The sequence below is a fragment of the Martes martes genome, assembly GCF_963455335.1.
Source record: "Martes martes genome assembly, chromosome: 11".
Lineage (NCBI taxonomy): Eukaryota > Metazoa > Chordata > Mammalia > Carnivora > Mustelidae > Martes > Martes martes.
Window position 1 is genome coordinate 89,494,700 of NC_137899.1, and position 23,317 is coordinate 89,518,016.

General features: G+C 44.4%; 1 protein-coding gene across 1 annotated transcript in view; it reads left to right on the forward strand.

Moving 5' to 3' along the window:
* The window catches only part of EXOC4 (exocyst complex component 4), a 721,703-nt gene extending 705,175 nt beyond the window's left edge, over positions 1-16,528 (forward strand). Inside the window, exon 18 of the mRNA XM_080818086.1 lies at positions 15,009-16,528. Coding sequence (XP_080674212.1) covers positions 15,009-15,246 — 238 coding nt within the window. The 3' untranslated portion in view covers positions 15,247-16,528. The remainder of the gene's footprint in view (positions 1-15,008) is intronic.
* The last annotated feature ends 6,789 nt before the right edge of the window (positions 16,529-23,317 follow it).

Genomic DNA, 23,317 nt, shown 5'->3' on the forward strand with positions numbered 1-23,317 from the left:
TGCTGATGGACTCTAGGAAAGGCAACAGGGTAGCTAGCTAGGAGACAGGAGTGGAGTAAAAGGCTCTGTACCATGTGCTTGTTTGTACCTTTGATTTTGCTTATTCAACGAACATCTGTGTATTAGGTGCCAGACACTGTTCTAAGCACTTTACAGGTATTAGCTCAATAACACTCTATGGGGTAGGTACTATCATCGCCTCCTGTTAGACCCCAGTAACTTTTTTTTATTGTATCACTCTTCATAAAGAACCTTAATAACCTCTTTCAAAAGCAGATCCTGCTTGGAATGTCGCATGTTAAATGAGGGACCCATGCAGTAACAGAGAAGGAAAACAGGGGACAGCTTCGTAGTGGAAAGAGATTTCATCAGTCTTGAGGGTTATTTAGGCTTTGATACACAAGTCCGGTGCAAAAAAGGACTAAGTATGTTCTAGAGACGTGAGTAGCTCTGTTTGGCTTAAATAGAAGGTTGAAGGGAGAAGATGGAAGAAAATGTGGAATGGGGCCACCTTGGATGTCAGCGTTAGAAGTTGGGGACTTGATCCTGTTGACATCAGTGAACACACAAGTCTTTTTTGTTTTGGGTTTGTTTTTTTTTTTTTTTTAAGATTTTATTTGTTTATTTAACACAGAGAGAGATCACAAAGAGATCACAGAGAGGCAGGCAGAGAGTGGGGGAGCCCCATGCAGGGCTCAATTCCAGGACCCTGAGATCATGACCTGAGCCGAAGGCAGAGGGCTTATCCCACTGAGCCACCCAGGCGCCCCTTGTTTTGGGTTTTTTGTTTGCTTGCTTGTTTGTTTATTTTAAACAGAATAGTAATCTGATCTGGTTGGAACCAGAGAATATTAGTCTGGGCGAGTGAGTGAGCGTGAGAGACTCCAGTAGGAAATAGTTGTCATAACATACTGAGAAGAGACTCCGATCCATCTGCCATAATGAGACTGGAGAGAAGCAAGGAGCATAAGGGACATTACACTGATAGACCTAGTGATGATCAGACAAGAGTCAATAGTGACACTGATATTTTGAGGTTTTGCAAACTTTGGAAGTTAGGCACCTGATAAGGGCATCTAGTAGAAATGTCCGGAAACTCATGAAAATAAAGCTTTGATCTGTTAAGAGACGAGATCTTGAGGAGAAACATCTCATGCACAGGTAAGACTTGGAAGCAGAGTGAGGAGAAGGAAAGGCCACGGCCTGCCGGTGAGGAATGGCTGCAGCCAACAGACAGAGGAGGAGCCCAGAAAGAACTGGAAGAATCTGAGGGAGCTCGAGAAGGATCTAGTAACGTGACTTAAAGAGAGTTGAGTTCAGAATGGAAAACCCAAGAGGAAGACGACTAAGGAACAGCCATTGTGTTTATGTACTAGAATGTCAGTGGTGACTTTTTAAAATGTTTCACAAAATGGAGGCTTTAGAAGGAGAGACAGTGAATACAAATGATGTGTTCAAGAGATATAACAATGAAAAGGAGAAAAGAAATGAGAGACAGAGTGGGCAGAGGATTGCATGAAGGTTGTGGAGTTTGTTGTTTGGATTTGGGTTTTTTTTTTTCTCTTGTTTTTGTTTTCAAAAGAGGAGAAACATAAGGATGTTTGAAAACAGACATGAAAGAACGAGGGAAAGGGGTAGATACTAGATCCACAAGTTCAAAACAAAACAAAACCCTAGCAGGGTCCTAACGGGGTTGGGATCAAAGGCTACCTACCATGTCATTTGAATTAATCCTCAAACTTAACTTGTGATGTTACATGACCTACCCCACATATAAATGAAGAAACTGAAGTTCAGAGAAACCAAGAAATGTCTGAGGTCATATGCATCAGAGAAAAGTTGTGGGATTCGTGTCTAACTCCACTGGAGGATGGAAGAGAAGATGGCGGATTGCACATCATTAGCCAGAAACGGGTCTCTTCTCTCTGTCCCCCCCCCCTTTTTTATTTGCAGCCAGGTGACCCCCACAGAGGTGCTCCACATCTCCCTCCCAGAGCTGAGTCACAGGATCACTGCTTTTTATTTTGTCCTTTGTCACTTAGGAGATGGACTGACTGTCGGATCTCTCATTCATCCTTTCCTTTTCATTGATTCCACACCCATAGGTGTCTTGTTCTCGGGCCAGGAGGTGCCAAGGAGTGAGACCGAATCCAACGCTGCTGTCACAGCCCCTGTGTTCTGGGAGGGGGCGGCAGACATTCATGTAGTAGACACTCAACAACACTTACTCCGTTCCGGCCACTCTTCTTCATCATTTGATCCTTGTAACAACTCCATATTACTACTTCCTTTCTCAGATGAAGAAAAGAAGCCACAGAGAGATTAGTAAATTGCCCAAGAGCATAAAAATAGTAAGACACGGAACTAGGAGCTGAACCGAGGTTGCTGGCTCCTGAGTCCATGATCTTAACCACTAGAAGATGCGGGGTCTCTGACTTCATAGGTAGATACACTTTTAAAATACGTATAATATAATTTTAAAAAATACATATAATGTAAAAATATAACTATCCCCCCAAAACACTTTTAATATATATTTATGTTTAGATAAAGATCGATGCTGAACAGAAGTGACGTTCAGTAAAAGGACAAAGCTTGATGAGCGGGGCAGGTCTTGCCTTCCAGAAGGTGGTCAGGGAAAACCTCACTTATTGATAAGCTGACATTGGAGCAAAGACTGGACTGAATATCTTTTAATCCTCTCTTTTCCTCCAACCCTCTGTCCCTTTAATCCCATTTGATGCTCTTTTCTGATTTTCTTTCCATTGGCTTTAGGGTCTATAGCAAGACAGATCTCTGAAGCACAACAAAGGAGGGGTTATCATCACCTCCTTGCCCTAAAACTGGTACTTTTAATTTATTTTATTTTATTTTATTTTATTTTTACAGGTAGTAAGAAAATGCTCTGGTTCCATGTCCTTACCCGCCCCACATACACACACACACACACACACACACACACACACACACCCGCCATGAACCATTTTACCAGTGCTGTTCTAAGGTTCCTCCCCACCATGAAATACAGAAGGGTAGAATTTCTTCCAAAGAAATTCACTTGGGTTTTCCCCACATGTGTCTCATTTCGTTCTTTTCTGCCCCAACTCTGAATTCTCTGGAGTCCGTTACATTCTTTCTCTTTCTTTGTTGCTGTTCACAGCCCTTCCCCATTTAGTAACATTTGCCCTTGGCGGCACCTGTATGTGCTCGCACATTAATTAAGGTATTAAGTGAGATCAGTTATAAGCCAGTGTCCTCAGCATTCGCTAGATGCTTTCTCTCTGAATTTGTTGATTTGCCTTTATCATTACCCTTTGTTTGTTCTTCAGCCTGTGTCCCATCAGGGGTAGCCATTCAAAATAAATTCGTTTTGCTAGTTATATTTTTTTTAGAGGCACTGGATAAAATGGTTCACTGACATGCAAATATATATCAGCCACAGTGGTGTTTCCATCCACCAAATTCACATTGCTACCCAAAGCTATCCATCACATTTGTCAGAGTATTTGGTTTTTTAATTAAACCCTGCTGGATGTTGTACATATTTCCATTAGCTCTTTCTGATTTAGTCTGTCATTTTTCTAATTGACATCGGGTCTGAGTCACATGTCCTTGAATCTCAGGTGGCCCATTTTGTAGCTTTGGTTTATTTAGGTTTTCTTGCTTCTGTAAATAACCTGAGGGTTTAGTAAATAACGCCCTGGAGTATTTGCCATTGGGACCTACTGATTTGCATATGCTCACGCTTTTCAAATAATCTGCTGATTTTTTTTTTTTTTTTTTTTTTTTGTTCCTCTGCCAAACCCATTTTTCTTTCTGGCCCTTCAGTCCTAAAAGATAACAGTTCTTTTGTCTCAGCAAAGTAGAGAAATCCCCCGTAACAATATCAAGAAGTGCGGTGGGGTCCCTAACTAGGACCAAAAGTCATCAGTAAGGGTTTGAGTAACTTAGCCAGCTGATGGCCGAATAGCAATTCTTGTATCAGGCTCCCCAGCAGTGATAATGGCTTGCAGTGAACCACCCACTCAGCGTCAACCAGACCTTATCTAAACACACTTGTGGGGTAGCAGGTTAGGGCAGAGTCAGTGGCTGAAGGAAAGGACTGGCAGCTACTGGAATGGATCCATTACCTTGGCCTCATTGCCTTAATATTCTAATGGCAGGTTCTTCCATCGAAGCCATGCAATCCATGCCTACCCTCACTGACCTCTCTCCCCAAACACTTATAGGTAGAAAAGGATTTCCATTTTATAAATATGGAAACCCAACACCAGTGACCCCTTCCCTTCCCCATCCATCACCAATTGGTAGTCACAGGAGCAGAATCCTATCCTTGGCGTGGTTCCTTGTCTAGCGCCCTCCAACTCTTTCCTTCTTTCCCACAGACCAAGAGAGAGGAGCAGCATGGGCAGGCTGGCTGGCAAGCCCAGATTTATTTTACTGTAAAGTTTTTACCTAGTGTCCTAGATATCTTTGATCTGGGTCGTGATTGTATTTTTTCAAAGTGGAGATAAAAGAAGCTTCTCGAAACCAAAGGACTATACATCTATAATTTTCTCTGTTCTACAGTAGTCCCCCCTTCTGTGCAAGGAATAACTTCCAAGACCATGTCACAGATGTCTGAAACTACGGATAGTACTCAACCTCTTATGTACTATCTTTTTCCTATACATAATACCTTCGGCAAAGTTTACTTGTAAATTAGGCACAGTAAGAGACCAACAACGGTAACTAATAATAAATAGGGGGACAGTTATAACAATCCACCGTAAGAAAAGTTATGTGGTCTCAGAATATCTCGTGCACATCCTTCTTGTAGTGATGGGCGATGACAAATGCCCGTGTGATGAGATAAAGTGAGGTGGATGACTTAGGCATGTGACGTAGCACGAGGCTGCTGTTAGTGACACGTCAAGAGGAGGGTCCTCTGCTTGTGGACCGTGGTTGACCATGGATAACTGGAACCATAGATAGCAAGACTGTGGATAAGGAGACACTACTGTATTAGCTTTTAAGATGTTACTGTGGCCTCCTAAGTACTAGTGATAATAACCCTAGATATTCCTTTGAAGAAATCCTTTGCATTATTTATTGAAAAGTTGATAAATGCTTAAAACTGAAAAAGCTGTAGGGCCTCTGAATTATTTTTCTTCTGCGTATGTCAGCAACCACTTCCCAGATGGCTAATCTGGGCCATATAGATAATACTCAGTATAAGGGCCTTGTGCTAATCGGTAAATAATATGTGGCTTGGAGACCACCAAAGACATAATACTATCTCCTTTTATCAACCTGTGATCTTCGATATATTATTTTTTAATTGAAAAAACTCTCTAAAGTGATATTCAGCACACCATAACTCTCCTTAACCTGGATTCACCTTTTGATAATCAAAAGAGCGTTTACAGGAGTAGGAGACAAACACAATTATGAAAGTAAAATGAAGGACCTAAATAAAAAATCACAGAACAAGAGGGTAATTCTATTCACTCTTTCATATTTCATTATTTGATAACATCAGAAGATGAATCCATCAGAATTGCTTTGGCAAGTGCAAACAGAAGTGTGCCTGATCAATATTTATTAAAACCTTCAAAATGGGAGAAGGAGTTGAGCAGACTTCTTAATGGACTGAATAATTATTCATACAAATGGGGTTTGACCGAAGGCAGTGCCAGACCAAAGAGACACAGTTTTAATTGTACTGAATTTAAAATGCAGATCTTCCTCTAGCCCTGCTGCAGAAAACTTAATTTAAAAAATTATCTGATGGAGCGGAGAGCGACATATGAATCCTTAAGTTCCTGAGGAGGAAATTTCAGCCACAGATAGTATAAATTTAGAAGGTATTGCGAAGGTGAGGAGCAAAATTTCTAGCTGAGAGAACCAGAAGAAATTTTCTTCCCATTTCAAGGACTATAAGTGAGCTTGGAAGAGGATCATCATCTCACAAGTGTTGGGTCTCTGAGGAATTCCTTTGTTTGGAGTGGTTGTGTTTTCTGAAGAGAAATAAAAGAGGGGTCTGGGGCCTGCTGTCAAAATACCAGGCTACGTTCCTGAGAAGGATGAACACAGCCCACTTTAGCTTTTAACATCTCCTCAGAAGAGACCCCACACCCCCCACCCCCGGTATTATTGACGGGTGCTGGTTATCCAGACTCGGCCATCAGGTAACTGCGGTTAAGGATAGTGCTGTCCGTGAAAGCAGTGTGTGTGTGTGTGCCACTTTCTATTAAAAAAATGCAGGTAGATGACCCATCAAGCCTATGCAGGACTAGCACAACAGATTCTTAGGCTCTGACTACCTTGTGAATGATTTGCTCCTGCCACCAGCTGAGGGAATGTCTACACTATCTTTTCTAAAGACCACGCTTCTCTTCCGGAATGCCCTGATCGGAACAAAAGCCTGCCCCCAGTCTGTTGTCAGGAATATTAAGAACTATCCCTAGAAAATGTAAATCCAATTCTGCCAATACCTCTCTGAAAATTATTTCACTTTTCTCTACCTGAGTTTTCTCATTCCCGCAATGGAAATAACTTCCACGATTTCAAATTAGAATTTTCAATCATGTCTGTAATAAACTCTAAGCTCTTTGAAGGGGAAGACAAATGAGAGCAATTATATTATATTTTTTAATAAACTAATTTATTCTTCTGACACACGGGATTACCATCCGTTTTATTATTGGTCTGGAAAGAACACATCTGAGCTAAGTTTACACTTGTTCAGAATATTTCCAAATCAATCACTGCAGCGTCTCACCTACTACGGTTCAGGGAAAATCAGCATCAGCTAATTCTGATGGAAGCCCGTGGTTTTAAAGAAGCAAGCGGAGGACGCTATGAAGGTTTTAAAATCCAAAAATGCTTAAATAGCATCTGCTCTGACCTCTTTGTTTTCAGTTTGGGAAGCAGACGTCCAAAGAGCCGACAGCATTTGCCCAAGGTCACACAACAAGCTAGCAGGGAGTGAAAGACTTAACCAGAATCTGAGCTTAGTTGATCTCTTGAGTATTCACTTCTCTCTAAGTCTTCTAAGTCTTTCTGCTCTAACTACCTCTTAATTATTTATGGGATGATTACCTAGTTATGGATTATTCAGTTCCTTTCTTTTCTCTTTCTCCATCTCCCTGCTTATCTCCAGGCATACCATTGAATGAACAGGAGTTGGATGTTTTACCCAACAATTTAGTGACCCATCTGCTACTGGGTTTTTTATTAAAGTTCTCAAAATGCTGCTACTATTGGCTAAAAAGAATGTGGGGGGTACTGTCAATACTAAGTTAAATTCAGGTACAATTTTGCTCCTTTAAAACTTAAGTTTAAGACGTCTACTTCAGAGCCCAGTTGTCTTGTTGACATTATTACTTTCAGTATCTCAGGAAGGACTAGATGAAAAAGGCTTCACAATGACATTGCTTAGTTATCCCTCTTCCTCAAGGAAGTAATCAGTCAGAAGGGCAACCAACTTTTGGAAAGAAAGGTGACTTTGTCCATTACCCACTTGGAGTGGCAAAAAGTGAGGAACAGATGACTCAATGAAAAAGCCAAAACTCATTTCTGTAACTTCTGGAATGCTGACTCAACAGCATGACTTCATTATTTGTTTTAGAGCCCTGAACTCCCAGATCAAATCCAGTGCTGTTCAAATATTAACTACAAAATGTGTAAATGAGTTTCGAGTTACTGAAATATTGGCGTATTCCATTACCATAGAAGGCAGAGTTGAGTTAGTACGTGAATTTTATTCTGTCCCTATAACCTGAGTCATGACTAAAATTTGTTGTGCAACTTTTCTTTTGCAATTAGTACTTCTACTTTCTACCGCTTCCATTACATCCATATTATGGCATATTCTGCTTAATCTTTGTGTTGAGTCCGTAGAGTCTATATGACGTACAGGGTTCAAAGTCCTTGATTGTGAGGCCTTTGACAAATGGCTGTGTGCTCATTTGCGCAGTGTGGATGTTTGCCATAGCTACATCAAAGGGTTGTGTATGCCAGTGCACCTAAAATTTAGACCTTTTTTTTTTTTAAAGATTTTATTTATTTATTTATTTGACAAAGATCACAAGTAGGCAGAGAGGAAGGCGGAGAGAGAGGGGGAGGCAGGCTCCCTGCTGAGCAGAGAGCCCGATGCGGGGCTCGATCCTAGAACCCTGGGATCATGACCCGAGCTGAAGGCAGAGGCTTTAACCCACTGAGCCACCCAGGCGCCCCTAGACATTATTACTAATAGTACCTCAATCAAGACAGATTCTCGCACTCGGCATGAGACATAACTAGGTAGCCATGGAAAATACAGATTTCCTTCAGGGATTTAGGACTCTGGACCCCACCCTGTAAAGGGAGACAGATGGCAAAGCTTTCCCCAGGGACTGTGGACAGCCCCCAGTTAACACCTTCTTTCCACCCCCACCCCCAGACTCTCAGGACCGCCTGCAGGTCCAAGAATGACAGTTGCTGTGTGGGAATTGCTGGTTTTACTGGAGCTTTCTTTCCTCCATTTACAACGAAGAGAGCTGAAACTTGGCAGTAGCTTTCAGAGATGCAGTGATAACTTTTATGATGTGTGGCGCAGAGTGGGAGGTAGAACCAGGGACAAGAGACTAGAAAGGTCTTGCTTCTTCTTTGTGGAAATTTCTGAAGAGTTCTTGAATGATAAGAGCACTTATACTCCAGATATACAAAGGTGTATCAACAGACTATGTACGTTAAAACATACAGACCTGGGGCACCTGGATGGCTCAGTGGGTTGGGGCCTCTGCCTTCAGCTCAGGTCATGATCCCAGGGTCCTGGGATCGAGCCCCACATCGGGCTCTCTGCTCAACAGGGAGCCTATTTCCCCTCTCTCTCCGCCTGCCTCTCTGCCTACTTGTGATCTCGGTCTGTCAAATAAATAAATAAAATCTTTAAAAAAAAACACACATGCAGACCTATGTACATTAAAAACCAGTAAGTAGATGAAAAATGGTTTGACTTCATGAATGTTAAAAGAATATGAGGAGGTAGGTGGAGTCCTATGTTGTTGGTAGGAAGAAAAATCGATGCAACTCTTTTAGGAAGCAGTTTGGCAGCATTGCCCAAGTCCTAAATACTATACTTACCTTTGACTAGATCTGCTTTAGAAATCTATCCTCAGGAAAGAAAGTGTTTAAAATTGGAAACAAAGGGGCACCTGGGTGGCTCAGTCGGTCTACCTTCGGCTCAGGTCATGATCGCCCAGGGTCCTGGGATCGAGCCTCATTGTCCACACAGGTTCCCTGCTCAGCGGGGTGCCTGTTTCTCCCTCTCCCTCTGTGTCCCTCTCCCTCCCCCTCTGTCCCTCCCCCTTACTCATGTTCTCTCTCTCTCCAAATAAATAAATGAAATCTTTTTTTAAAACCAAAACAAAAAGCTTTGCGCAGTGGCAGTATTGTAGACAATGAGGTTTATCCGAGACGCGATTATTGCTAATTAAAACCAAAACAAATAAGTAAAATAAAATTGGAAACAAAGTGTCCAACAGTCTGTCAACCCAAATATTTCAACTGTAATAGAGAAAATTGGTAGAACATCACATATGGAAAACAAAAGCTAAAAAGAAATGCAAAAATGTGGTACATCTTTATAACGGACTTCTAGGAGTAATCTTCGTTTCTGCTTAATCTTTGTGTTGAGTCTGTATAGTCTATATGACATGTATATTAATTTCCCAATCAGAGAAAGATTAAATAAACTCCATTTGAAAACTTGAAAAAGGGGGCGGGGGCACTTGGGTGGCTCAGTGGGTTAAACCTCTGCCTTCGGCTTGGGCCATGATCTCAGGGTCCTGGGATCGAGCCCCGCATCGGGCTCTCTGCTTGGCGGGGAGCCTGCTTCCCCCTCTCTCTCTGCCTGCCACTCTGCCTACTTGTGATCTCTCTCTCTCTGCCAAATAAATAAATAAAATCTTTAAAAAAAAAAAAAAGAAAGAAAGAAAACTTGAAAAAGGAGACCTGCCCAGCTTACCAACGTGCCCTTCCTATCCTCACTAGTGTAAATATTTGCCAGTGCAGTCAATGGGGAGAAAGGGGTGCAGTTCAATGCCATTAAAATAAAGTAAGAAGAAAAACACACAGGGAAGAACATCCCATTGAAAAAGGGAAGGTGAGGAAGGTATGAGAAAATCATCTGTCTGTACCAGAACAAAGTACGAACGTTGTCATATTCCTGACTGGGCGCAAGAGACCAGTCTAGGTGACATCACCCCACCGCTCTCTCCTCTCCCCCCACCTGCCTCCCTGTCCACTCAGGCCACTTTGGGAACCGCTGCACAAAGGTGCACCTCAAAGAGAGAAACCATGGGAGGAAACCACCTCCACCCATTAGGGTGACCTGGAACTCTGGTTTCTGGAATAGGATCTTTGGTCCACGTCTTGCAGTTGGCTTCCGAATGTCATGGGCCTTGAAGAGACTTGCTGTCCACGTCATGAGCCGGAAAAGGCCTAAATCAAATGTGCGTTCATTGCTCCCATCCCGGCAGCAAAGCGCTATCTCATACGAAACGTCATGCCTGGAAGCCACGGCTGCTATTGTAATGCTCGATGATAAAGATCAAGCTTTCATTTTCCTGGAGCCTCAATAAGTGCTGGTAAATTATTTATCCCAGTTGGGTTACATGATTCATTTCAGCATGTCAGTGTTTATCATGGAGGCCCATTCTCATTGTACAGTTTGGGGCATTTTCCTATTTTCTCCTTGGGGCACCTTGTCGCACCCTTCCTCTACCTCCGGTTACCACCGTCGCTGTGCTGATTTAGTGTCGTCTCTGCTACCGGGTACTAGTCTGCAAGATGAATGAATTTCATTCCATCTTTAAATATTTATGCTTCTTTATGACCTAATATATCATCATGGTTATGGGTAATTTTTTTCCCCTAACTACAGAAAACACACCATCAGTTACCTGTCAATTTTGTTTAATAACTCAGCTTTGCAAATCTGGGACACTGTTCATCTGAGGCTCTTGAGGACTCTTTTAGTCTCTGAGTCCACTTCAGAGTGTCATTCTGGAATTTAGAAAGCTCTTCATTGCACAGAGGATATTGAAACATTAAGGACTTAAGTGGCTCACCCTTTATCGCGTATCACACTGGAGGAACCAGGACTGACTGGAAATCCAGGCATCTTTGTTTTCTTGTTTGCTCCCAGCATGGAACAGTGGTCTCTGTAGAAAACCAGCCGGTATCCCTGGAAACAATTCATCAGATTTTTCTAAAGAAATCCAATTTCATCTGGCTAGGTGGGCTCGATGTTACTTCTTAAGATAAATGATGAAAATATCAACATCGTAATACAAAGAAATCGGGACGCCTGGGTGGCTCAGTTGGTTAAGCGGCTGCCTTCGGCTCAGGTCATGATCCCAGCGTCCTGGGATCGAGTCCCACATCGGGCTCCTTGCTCCGCGGGGAGCCTGCTTCTCCCTCTGCCACTCTGCCTGTGCTCGCTCTCTCTCTCTCTCTGACAAATAAATAAATAAAATCTTTAAAAAAATAATAATAATAATACAAAGAAATCCAGTTCTTTTGGTTTAATCTCAGTGAAAAGCATCACCATCCACTTGCCGCTTCTTTCTCCTTCCCTAATGCTTTTAGGTCCTTGACTCGAGGAGATGGGAATGGTTCTGTAACTCTTCCCACACCAGAGAGACTCGGGGTCAGAATCCCAGCTAGGTTCAGTACCTTTGGGCATCACAATAGCTGGGGTGGGTCCTGAGGAAACTGTACTTTTCATAAGCTCCCGAGGCTCCTTCTAGCTGGAGAACCACCAGCAGAGAACTGCAGCCACCATGTCCCTTCTAACCTTGAAAGAATCATGGGCCCCCAATTTTCTGTCATTCCGTTAGGTAAGTCTAGATTTCAATATGTGTTCTTTTCCAGCAAGTTTTAAAATGTGTTCTTAGGTAGTTCCCTAAATGGGCAGCTCTCTCCCTTACCTGTGCATCCGAGAGACACCACATTAGATGATGCAGGGCCTCATTTCTCAAAACAGGGGCTGCTATCAGGGAGGAAGCCATGGTGTGCCAAGGAACATGCAAAGCCATCAGATAAAGATGCATCTTCCTACAATACCAAGTTTTTCTTAAAATTTGTATTTTTAAGTTCCAACAGATATATTATGGGGTGTGGGTAATTCATGTGGGTTTTATGCTGAACATGAAGCTTCAGAAAGGTTCCTGACCGTATCTGATCCTGGGCTCCCGGAAGTCTGCAGGCTGGAGTTAATTTGCCTCCTATTAGAAGTACCTCTGTCTGCCTTCAAGGTTACCTTTGACCAGTGATTTCTAAATATGTGGTTTCAGGAAGTGAAAGTGAACTCTCATTTACAGAAAACTAGCCCCAAGAGGACCCTCTGTGCAAGGATGTTGACCCTTTTGCTGCCTGAAATCACTCATAAACTTGCCCATATAAAATGAGCATTTACTATTCCTGCCACTATTTAGGAAATATTTGTGAAAGCGTATTCTTTTTTTTTTTTAAAGAATATATTAATTAGAAAAGGAGGTTTAGCAGAGCAGGAAAAGGAATTACCAGCCATGTGAAAAGACACCAGTGCCATTACTGACCATATTCCCATTGTAACAACAATTTATAAAATATTCTTAAAATTATGAGCTCCCCGGGGCGCCTGGATGGCTCAGTGGGTTAAAGCCTCTGCCTTCGGTTCAGGTCATGATCCCAGAGTCCTGGGATCGAGCCCCGCATCGGGCTCTCTGCTCAGCAGGGAGCCTGCTTCCCCCTCTCTCTCTCTGCCTGCCTCTCTGCCTACTTGCAATCTCTCTCTCTCTCTCTCTCTGTCAAGTAAATAAATAAAATCTTTAAAAAAAAAAATTATGAGCTCCCAGAATATATTCCTTACTACAAGGATAACTTCCTTCTCCCAGAGGATGTTCTTTTTGTCAAGATGTTCTTGATGAACAAGAAATAAATTCAAGACTCAAGTCCAATGATCCTGGTAGGTCTGCAAGATCCCTTCATCTCTGGAGTTGCCTTAGGCCTTCTGCCGTGGTCTGCCCTCCACTGAGGCAAAGTGCCTTTCCTTTCAGGAAGAGAGAAGGAAGTAAACTGTGCCTGGGAAGGCTCCTCAGTTCTTTGCCTAACCAGCTGTGACAGCATCACTTGGCACAGAGCCTGTACTCAACTTTACCTCCTGGGTAATTTGTAGTAAATATGCAAGTTAGTGTAGATTCCATGGGGGTTAGTGGTGGCATAATGTTGGTTTTAAGAAGGGCAAATGGTGGGGCACCTGGGTGGCTCAGTGGGTTAAAGCCTCTGCCTTTGGCTCAGGTCATGATCCCAGGGTCCTGGGATCGAGCCCCACATCGGGCTCTCTGCTCAGCGGGGAGCCTGCTTCCTCCTCTCTCTCTCTCTGCCTGCTTCTCTGCCTATTTGTGATCTCTGTCAAATAAATGGATAAAATCTTTAAAAAAAAAAAAAAAGGGCAAATGGCTGCCTTCTCCTTTCCTGACCACACCCCCCTTCTTCTTTCCGCGTTGGAGACTCACTGTAATGCATGTTTCTCTTATGGGTACTACTCTCCTCTCCTTCACCCAGGCCAGTGGCCTTGTAGCGAAATGGATCTCAAGTCTGCAACTTTTTGCTAGAATTACAGCTAATTCCCCCACCCCCAGACCATTCTGTGTACCACTATCACCTTAATCTTCCAGAAGCACAACTTGGATGGTGCTTCCGTTCTCAACAGAACCTTGGGGGGTGAGGGAGGGAGGTCCTTTACTGACTTGACTAAGTCTAAGGTTCTTTATTAATTTGACTAGCCTGATGTCAAACAGTCTGCCTTCTGACTTTAACTGCCTTTTCCCACAACTCTGCTGTCCACCTACACTCCCCAGGCCAACCGCATTCCTCCTCCCAGGAGGAGTCTCTGCTTCTGCTCTTCTCTTTTCCCTTAATCTAGAATTTCCTTCCTGGAAGCCCTGCCTGACAATATCGTACCCATATGAAGTCGCCCTTGATTCTTCACCTTCCCCTCAGCAGGGTAGGATTTCTCCTTCCTCTGCTATAAATCTATGACATTTATACTGCCTTCATGTCACGTGGAGCATTATTCGCGTCTGTATCCATGAAGAAGGAGAGTTAGAAACTCGGGTGCATATCCCGCCACAGCCCCTCCTTCTTTGGGACGCTGAGCGAGTCCTGTAACTTGGTATGCTTCAGTTTCCTTATCTGAGAAAAGGCTCCCTAAGTATAGTGAGGGTTAAAAGACGCAGTACTTGGAAATGAACCTCGTCAACAGAAACTCAACCATTATTTCCCTGTTTCCGTTATCTTTCCGACTTACCTCTGAGCTATTTGAGGAGAGAGGCCGTGTCTTGCTCATCATTATATACTTCCATGACTATCATTACATTACTATGAATACACTATTATTATTTCAAATAATGGCTAATATTTATGGAGCATGTATGTTAGTAGGGCACCATTCCGAGTGCTTTATAGGGATGAATTAATTCTTCCAATAACCTGAAGAGGTAAGTACTGTTATTATCCCACCTTATGGAGGAGAAAACCACACATTTCACAGAGCCTCCAACGAATAAGTAAATGAACAAGGGATTGAATAAGACAAACCAGCTTTCACGGCGCCTGCCAGATGATTATTTCTCTCCCTCCCGGTGCTGGCCCTACTTCTTTTTTTTTGGAACCTGCTAAGTAAATATAACATTAGGCCAAATCTCGAGTGAACGGAGACCCTGAAAGATAGGGGGTCTCCCAGAGCCTTCATTCAGACTTATTCTCATGGAGAAAGCTCTGCTGAGCTCCAAGAGGACAGAGGTCGTGTGTGTCTTGTTCTCCCTTATAGTCATAGGACCGAGAACAAGGTCTAGTGATCGACAAATCCCTATGGAATAAGTATTTATAAATCCCTATGGAATAAGTAATTTATTTATAGGGTATTCATTACCCCTAAAACCACATAAATGGCTGACAATGGAGATGGTGAACAGCGTCCCCTCTTCCTTCCCCAGGCAGTATTACGAGATGTTATACAACACGGCCGACGAACTCCTGAACCTGGTGGTGGACCAGGGCGTGAAGTACACGGAGCTGGAGTACATCCACGCCCTGACCTTGCTGCACCGCAGTCAGACTGGGGTGGGAGACCAGACCACCCAGAACACGAGGCTGCAGCGGCTCAAGGAGATCATTTGCGAGCAGGCCGCCATCAAGCAAGCCACCAAGGATAAGAAGATAACTACGGTTTAATCGGGCGCACTGCTGGGGGCGGGGGGCATTGGGGGAGATGAGCGGGGTTGGGGGGCACCATTTTTGTTCATTCAGTCCTCTTTGCTTCTTTCTCTGGTATCTTATTGGGTATATTCGGAGTGGATTTGCTTTTCTCTATGCTGATGCTTTAGTGGAGAGAAGACGTGAGGATATTTTTTTGTGTCTCTTTGGGCTTTTCATATAAACTCTAAAGGGAGTTTGCAGTACAGAATGTTTTGATTTAATGTCTTCTCTAGTGTGGTCGGTTCCAAAGGAAGGAGTGACTAGGGTGGGATGGGAGGAAGGTTGTATCAAATTGGACTCTGAAAAAAAATGAATGTACAAATTACAACTACTGGCAGTCTTTGGAAAGCAGACTGGCTCCCTCAGTTTTCGTCCCTTCCTAAAACACTTCATAGGGTTCTCTTACACAAACAGTAGCTTCTGACTCTCTCGACCCTGTCAGTGTACAGTTCAGTGAAATGAGCACATGTCCATTGCCTTCCGTCTCTGTTGCCAACCTCAGATCAGTGGCTTCTCAACTGGCTGTAATTTTCAACAAGTTTTCCTGACCGAAATAGGACCTCTTTGGGGCTAGGGGGAAAAGTCCTTTTATCTCGGTCCCTGAGCGAGTTCTGTGTGCGGCAGCTTGCACACAGAATGTAGTCAGTGTATTGCCTTTTTGTCTTTACTGCTGCTGCATCAAAACCAATAGCCTTCAAATTAATCACAAAAAGGGAAGAATGAAAGGCAGTCTGCCCTCCTCTTGATTTTTTAACCTCTGCTTTCCAAGAGAAAATCATAGGTAAAGAACTTTGATTCTCAGTTAAACACTGTTGGGATGTGAGCGGTTCTTAGATGCTTACTTGCTCTCGATGTGAGCCCTGAGGTCTTCCTCACCTTAGAAAGTTGCCCTGGTCCACTCAGCTGAGTGCCCGGAAGATGGGACAGCATGACATTCAACCTCTGTGTACCCACCAGTGGAGGCCATTTCTAAAATGTTCCCAGATGGTTTGGCTGCTCACCCCTCCTGGCACACTGGACCCCGCCATTGTCCCCCAAGTCTCCAAGCACTCCTGCTGCCCATGGTTGATATGTCACAGGAGAAAGCAATGCACTGATTGGGACACACCTTGGAAACGCGGTGGGGGGGGGGGAGCAGGAAGGACTTCGACCATACATGGCAATGCCCCATATTGTGATGGTCCAAAATTGTATACCTGTTTGTACAGATTTGGTCTTGGTGGGAAAGGCAGAAATTAAAGAATCTTTTGAGAAGCTGAAATAACTGCTGTGTGTTGTTTTTGTTGAGTTCTTTATTCAGCAAACATTCCTAATGTGTGCCAAATGCTGCAAGGCCTACAGCCAGATACGAGACAGTGAGGGAGGGCACTTCATTGTCTACCTTTAAGACAGAGTATGGACACCGGATGCTAACCAAAACCCTAATGGATGTACACTCAGGGCTGAGTTAGAAATCAGGACCGACAGTGGGAATTCAGCAGGCAGCTGAAAGATGGTCTTCCAGAGGGTTCTAGAAGGAATACTATAAATCTGAGTGGTTCAGAGTCTGTTCAGAAAGAAGTTGAATCCATGTAGGAGAAAACCATGGAAACAACAACATCGTAGGAAAGTAGTCTATCCAAGAAGTCGGGGTGGGAGAGGGGAGATGAGGGAACTTCAAGCTGACCCCTTTGGTCTAGAGGCTGCCTATAGGTGGCCACGGCTTTCCAGCATAGCTTCTGTACCTTTTCTTCTCCTTCTCCTTCCTTCCATTCTAGCTATAGACCTCTGGGGAGGTTACAAGGATACCAGAAGAGCTAGGGGTGGAATGGTGAGTGCTTAAGATAGTTTTATTGGATGTGAAAAGGGACATGGATTTGGAGTGCGTAGAATGCCAAGAACACTGAGAACCAGCAGGAAAATGGCAGATGGGCTGCTGCGGGGGAGCGTTTAGGAAAGTAGAATCCCTGCTTTGCTTACAATAATGATAGGATTGAAAAATGTCAGTTCTGCACAGAAAAAGTGATCTGTGCCTCTTTGTCCAAGACGTTCAAGGCGCAGGTTTCTTTATAGGATGGCACATCACTCATTTTTTAACAGGTCCAGGACAGCCCATGTCCTGTTCGGTGGATGGCCAAATGGATGCAGACGGAAGGACTTCATTCCCAGAAGCAAGACCTCATTCTTGCCTGGACGTTTGCTCAGCCTGCCCATCATTCATTTATGTTTCACATAGCTTGGGGAGAAAAACGCAAATACTAGCCAAGCTGAATTGGCAACCAAACCCAATGATCCTCCTGTCAAGTCATATCCATGAATGTCTTAGCGCTACTGCGTTCATTCGGTCAAGAAGATGCCATTGCCTGTTACACAGCTCGGGTGATACAGGATTCATGTAATGGCAAGCAGGAGGGGCAGTCCCTTGGGACATGGAGCTTATACATCCACTCTGACGACGAGTTCACCAACTTCCCACCGATCATGCCCTCCCCCGAGTTTTTATTTGCCACTTAATGCATCAAGACCACCCTTTCATTTAGGAAGACATCTCCTAGGATTGAGGACTGATATCTTCATCCTGACCCTCTGCTGCTTTCTTCTGAGCTTTGCCCTTCTGGAAGCTCGGGACTGTATCTCACTGTTTACTGGGCCCTTCCTGGCTCTCCAGAACCTGGAAGATCCCCCCTTTACCATGTGGGGATGGAACAAACGGATTCGTGCCTCCTGGGTTCCATGAACGGCCTGAGGCCACTGGGTTCCTGATTCTCTGCCTCCTAGCGCCCGGGGCACAGAAATTTCACAGTAAAACACAGCTGTCAGGCTCCAACGAGCCCTAGCTGGTCTCCACTCCACTAGAGGCAGGTGTGATGAGAAGCCCGGCAAAGTGGCTGTCCTCGGAGCAGGAGGTGATAGGAAAACAAGGAGTGTTCCAGTCAACCAGAATGTGCTAGAAGAAGCAGAGCTGGTGCGGAAATTCACACACCTGAGAGCAATTGTCTTAATGGGGCAGGGATGTAAAACAAATTGGGCCTAATTTGGAGGGAGGGTAATGAGGTACCAAGAAGAAGAAAACAAAGAAAGACTTGGCTCAGCAAAGGTCTCGGCTCTGTCCTAATTAGGCCTGGCTGTTACAAGAAGCGCATAATTAATAAACGTGTGACCAGATGTGAAATACAGCAGAGCCTTGCCCTGCAATGGAAGTTGTAATGAAGTGCACACAGCTGGAAGGAGTTGTCCTCATTTGGCGGAGGCGGGCGGCCTGCCTGGAATTTTGAAGAGGTGTGGTAAGGGGCCCACCACGGGTCTACACCTGAAAACAACTAATCCTTTTCCAGCGGGGCTGGGCTGTAATGAGATAGAGCTAATTATCACGAGTGTAATGAGATGCAAAAGCCACCGGAATTGAGTTGGAAATCTCTTTAAAAGGGAACTCAGAGGCCAACCCGAGAGAAGCCTCCGCTAATGGGGCGAGGTGTGAGCCTGAGGAACGGGGCCCTGATTTGAGGGGGTTGTTTCGACATCCCTGCCAAAGACTCGTGTCTGTAATTAAAAATATTGCCAGGACAGTCACACACCTGGAGCGGGAGCCCCTGGGAGCCTGGGAATGCAGGGACCTGTAAAGGCTGCACATGGATTTTTTTTTTTAAATGTATAGACAGCTTATGTGTGTCCATAGAAATGAGAAAAAAAAAATGAGGTTAGGAGCGGTCGGGTGAGTGTGGCTGCCATTATATTCCGTCCCTCTTAGAAATGGGGCCTCAGATTCCTGCTGACTTTGCAATACATAGCGCAAGAGGAGAAAAACTGCCCATCTCTCCATCCCAACCTTACGTACCTACCAGGCCGAGCATTCTTTCACAAGTGTATTTACTGCAAGCGATCAGGAGGACAGCACCTGGGTTTTGCTATTATTTTTGTGATTGCTATCATGTTATTTTAGATATCACTTTTTGAGCACTGTGCTTATACCACGTTATTCCACTGAATGCTCAAAAAAATCCTATAGACTGTTACTATTATCATCCCTACTTTGCAGAAGAAACCAAGGCTCACATTGAGACGTAGCCCAGACAATGCCAATGCCAGAGTTCAGGCTTGGCACCACCCCCCTCGTCTCATCCCTAGGGAGAAAGGAGAGACCCTCACAAGCTGTATTTGAGCCTCGAGGGACTTCTCATCGGCTGTGTCCTCTCCTACAGCCGCCAGGGGGAGCCACTCCCAGACTGGATTTAAGACTGCCTTTCCCACTCTCCTCTGGGGCTGCTCAGCTTTCTCTGGCCAGCATATGTACAAAATTCTTGGACACAAGAACTTTCAGGAGGGGTGCCTGGGTGGCTCAGTCAGTTGGGCGTCTGACTTCGGCTCGGGTCATGATCCCGGGGTCCTGAGATAGAGCCCCACATCAGGCTCTCTGCTTGGCGGGGAGTCTGCTTCTCCCTCTCCCCAGCTCCTGCTCTCTCTCTCACTCACTGTCTCTCATATGCGTGCTCTCTCTCTGATAAATAGAATCTTCAATAAAAAAAAGAAAGAAAGAAAACCATAAAGCTTCCATAAAATAATATCCAAAACAAAAAATACTTTTGACCCCTGGAGGCTGATGATGACCCACATACTTGGACCAAATGCTGGAGTATTGGGGGTTGGGGACCAAATGCTCAGGTTTTAAAATCCTCTATACCTTGGCTCAGAAGGTCACCTCAGCCCTTATAGAAGTGGTTGGCTGTTGTATAAACTATTAAATGCTGAAAGCTTCAGTTTCCTCATCTGTGAAATGGGATAATAATAATAATAATAATAGCTCCTATCCCACAGTTTCTGCATAAAGTAAAAGAGGTTTTCAGCTTCTACCATATGATAAATATGACATATGCATCATAAGCAATATTCTAATAATATTTCATCTGTTTCTTTGAGGAGCTGTTGACCCAATACCTAGAAAACCTGCTCTGTGGATGTGGCATAGGAGCGCAGCCATCTTGATGGGGCTTCTTGTCAGAAAGGCCTGGGCCGTGCCAGGCAGGGCCAGGATGCTGCTCGTTGTACCTGAAGCCTGCAGCCGCCAGACCGCAGCAGTTCAGAATCTGTCACTGCATTGTCTGAGTCCCCTCTCCAGCACAGGACACCTGCCCTCCGGTGTCTGCTTCCCTTTTAGCTTTCAGTGAGTTTGCATCTCATTGCCTGCCCGTGTATGATGCGCATCTCATTAAACTGAAGGCTCCAGGACTCGTTAGGGACCAGGCCTTAACAGACAGAATAGCCTTCTGCCCGGGTTTGAGTTTGCGGTTACTCTTCCTGCCTGTGCTGAGCAGTGTCGGATCAGGGATCTCTAAAAGAAGTTCCTAAATGGATCTACGAAACTGAGCAGGGGGAAAATGTCTTTTTCTCCCCTCTACACCAACTCTGGCTCTGAGCTCCCACTTACTATTCTCAGCAACCGCCTTAACCACAGTGATTTGTTGTGTTTTCCTGGTAGGGAGGTAGGGAAGAGGCTTCCCTTCCTTTGGGTTGTGTCAAGGTTCCATTGCTAAAGCACAGCCGGAAAATGGTGAAGACAGATGGTCATCTGTGTGTCCTCACCACTTCACTGCCCCACTTCACTGCCCCTGCTCCGGACGCCCTCCGCTGCTCCAGATGTGGAAGTCCTGTCTCATGCATGCCCTGCACTCACCCCCACCCAAGGACCTGCCTGCTGGGGGCGCTGTGAGCTAGGTGCAGGTCCAGCGCTGCCTGGAAGCCACAGCAGGTCTCTTCCTAGCTTTGGGGACTGACACTCCAGGTGGGAGAGTTCTCCCCTCTTTGCACCAAATGCTAAAGTGTGTTTTTCTTTCCACCACCGGGAGGTCCTGGATCTTTCGAGACAGTAGCCTGTTTAAGGAAGTTTCCCAAATGACGCTCTCCTGTCCTTTCCCTTTCTTTTCTTTTTCTGCCCTGAAACAGAAATTTTATTAACCCGACAACTGGGGCGGGGTCAAGGGAACCGGAGCTTCAGGAGGAGTCCCCAGATAATCTGCCTATAAGGTGGCTGACAGAGGGGATGTCCCTTTTATTTTAATTTGGGGTGGAGCCATGACCTCGATTTCTCAGTAACAAATCTATTGTGGATTCGTAAGAGCTGAATCAAACTTCGGAGAGCATTTATCCCCACCGGTTCACTTTTCTGAATGGTCAAGTAAGATGTTCCAGGGGAAGAGAGTAGAGACACTTGGTGACCAAGGCAGGACCACATCCAGATCTCTTGACTGTCAATCCCAGGGACCCTGCATTTGGGAGCCCACACGTGCCCCACGCTGGTAAGCTGCCAAGTAGAGTGGTAGAAGGCAAGACCGGGCCTCCAAAGACATGACATGTCTGCATGTAAAGAACAGGGCAACATACCTCATTTCCTGCTCTCCACCTTCCAGGGATATAGTAGGATTGTATTTCCTGGCTCCTTTTTTTCTGGGTGGAACAATGTGATTAGGTAGCCAGTGAGTTGTGGGTAGAAATGCAACATTTCCTAAAGTATTTAATTACTGTGTGCAACCCTCCAGAGCTCACTGCCCCCCCACCCCTGCCATGACATCTAGCAAGTGCCAGACAGCGACCATTCAGTGTGCTTGGGTCCCAGAAGGAGGACAATGCAGAGCAGACCCCAAGCTGACATGCCGTCGACATGTGACGTAAGAATGAAAGGAATCTTTGTTGTTGAAATTCAGGGGTTGTTTGTTCCTGCAGCATAGCCTTGCTTGTCCTGACTAATATGCATGACAAAGAGACTGACCTTAACGAGAGCAGAAAGAAAAAGGAACTTAAAAAAAAAAAAAGGATGAAATTGTTGTCATCAAAGAGAGCTGGTTGTGTGGAGTGATGGGAACAGAAGCCAAATTTAGAGACGTGAGGGAGAAGAGTGCCTTGCCAGGATCAAGAGCTTGTCAGCACATTTGTGCTAGAGATAGAAACAACTAGGGATGTGTTATTCACTCAAAGAGTGACCCTGGAGCCCCCCCCCCGCCCCCCATTTTATGTCTTTTAATGTTTCTGTCTCCGTCCTTGAACTCCCGATACTCCTGGTATTAGTGGGTAACCTACACAGTCCTCAGTTCAGTATTTCTGATTATTCATAGGAAAGCTTCTAGAGACACCCACTACATACAGAGAGAGAGAAAAAAAAAAAGAGCATTACAATTAACTGTTTTAAAGCTTGAAAATGCCTAAACAAAAGACCATATATTTCTCTGAATTTTCTCTGGGGTCTAATCATCTCACCGGACCAACCCTTTTTACTTTGGAAACTTTCCATCACAGGGCCATTCAATACCAGTCCCGAGAATTGAGTTTTTATCCTCTGATAACCTAGGTCCACTCACAAAAACATTTTTAAAAGACTGGCAAAAAATCAATTTTCTGTTTTTCTACCATCTTCGTCAATAGCTCAGAGTTCCTTGTATTTCTCTGGTGTTCCAATGGAAGTAAATGTTAGTGGTTATGAAAGAGATCTGAAGTTGCAATTTTAAAATGAGGAAACATAACACCGAAATGCTGTTAGCTCAGCTAATTTTAAGAAACTACTAAAGCACAAGGCACTAGGTCTTTTGGTACTTAAAGCGCTACAATTCACTCATCTGCAGGATAGGAAGCATTGAGGTGTTTTCACAGGGGTTATAGAAATTCTTAAGTTTTTCAGGTTTTATTAACTATTACCGTTTCCTTGAATTTTTATTTCCATGTTCCTAGATACAGCAAGTCATGGCACAGGTCCTGCCGCAGCAGACCCCTGAGATGGGTTGCACAGTGCCCTAGACCCTACTCAGAGCTTAGAAGTAAAACATCTATGTAATTTGCACTGAATCCCACCCCTCCATTGAGGACTGATTATCTTAGACCATTTGGCTCTTCTAATGAAATGCCAGACACTAGGTAGGTTATAAGAAATAGAAATGTATTTCCCACTGTTCTGGGAAGTTCCAAGACCAAAGCACTGGCAGATTTGGTATCTAGTGAAGGAGGCTACTTTGTAGTTCATAGATGGCACCTTCTCACTGTGTCCTCATGTGGTAGAAGGGGTCAGGAAGCTCTCTGGGGTCTCTTT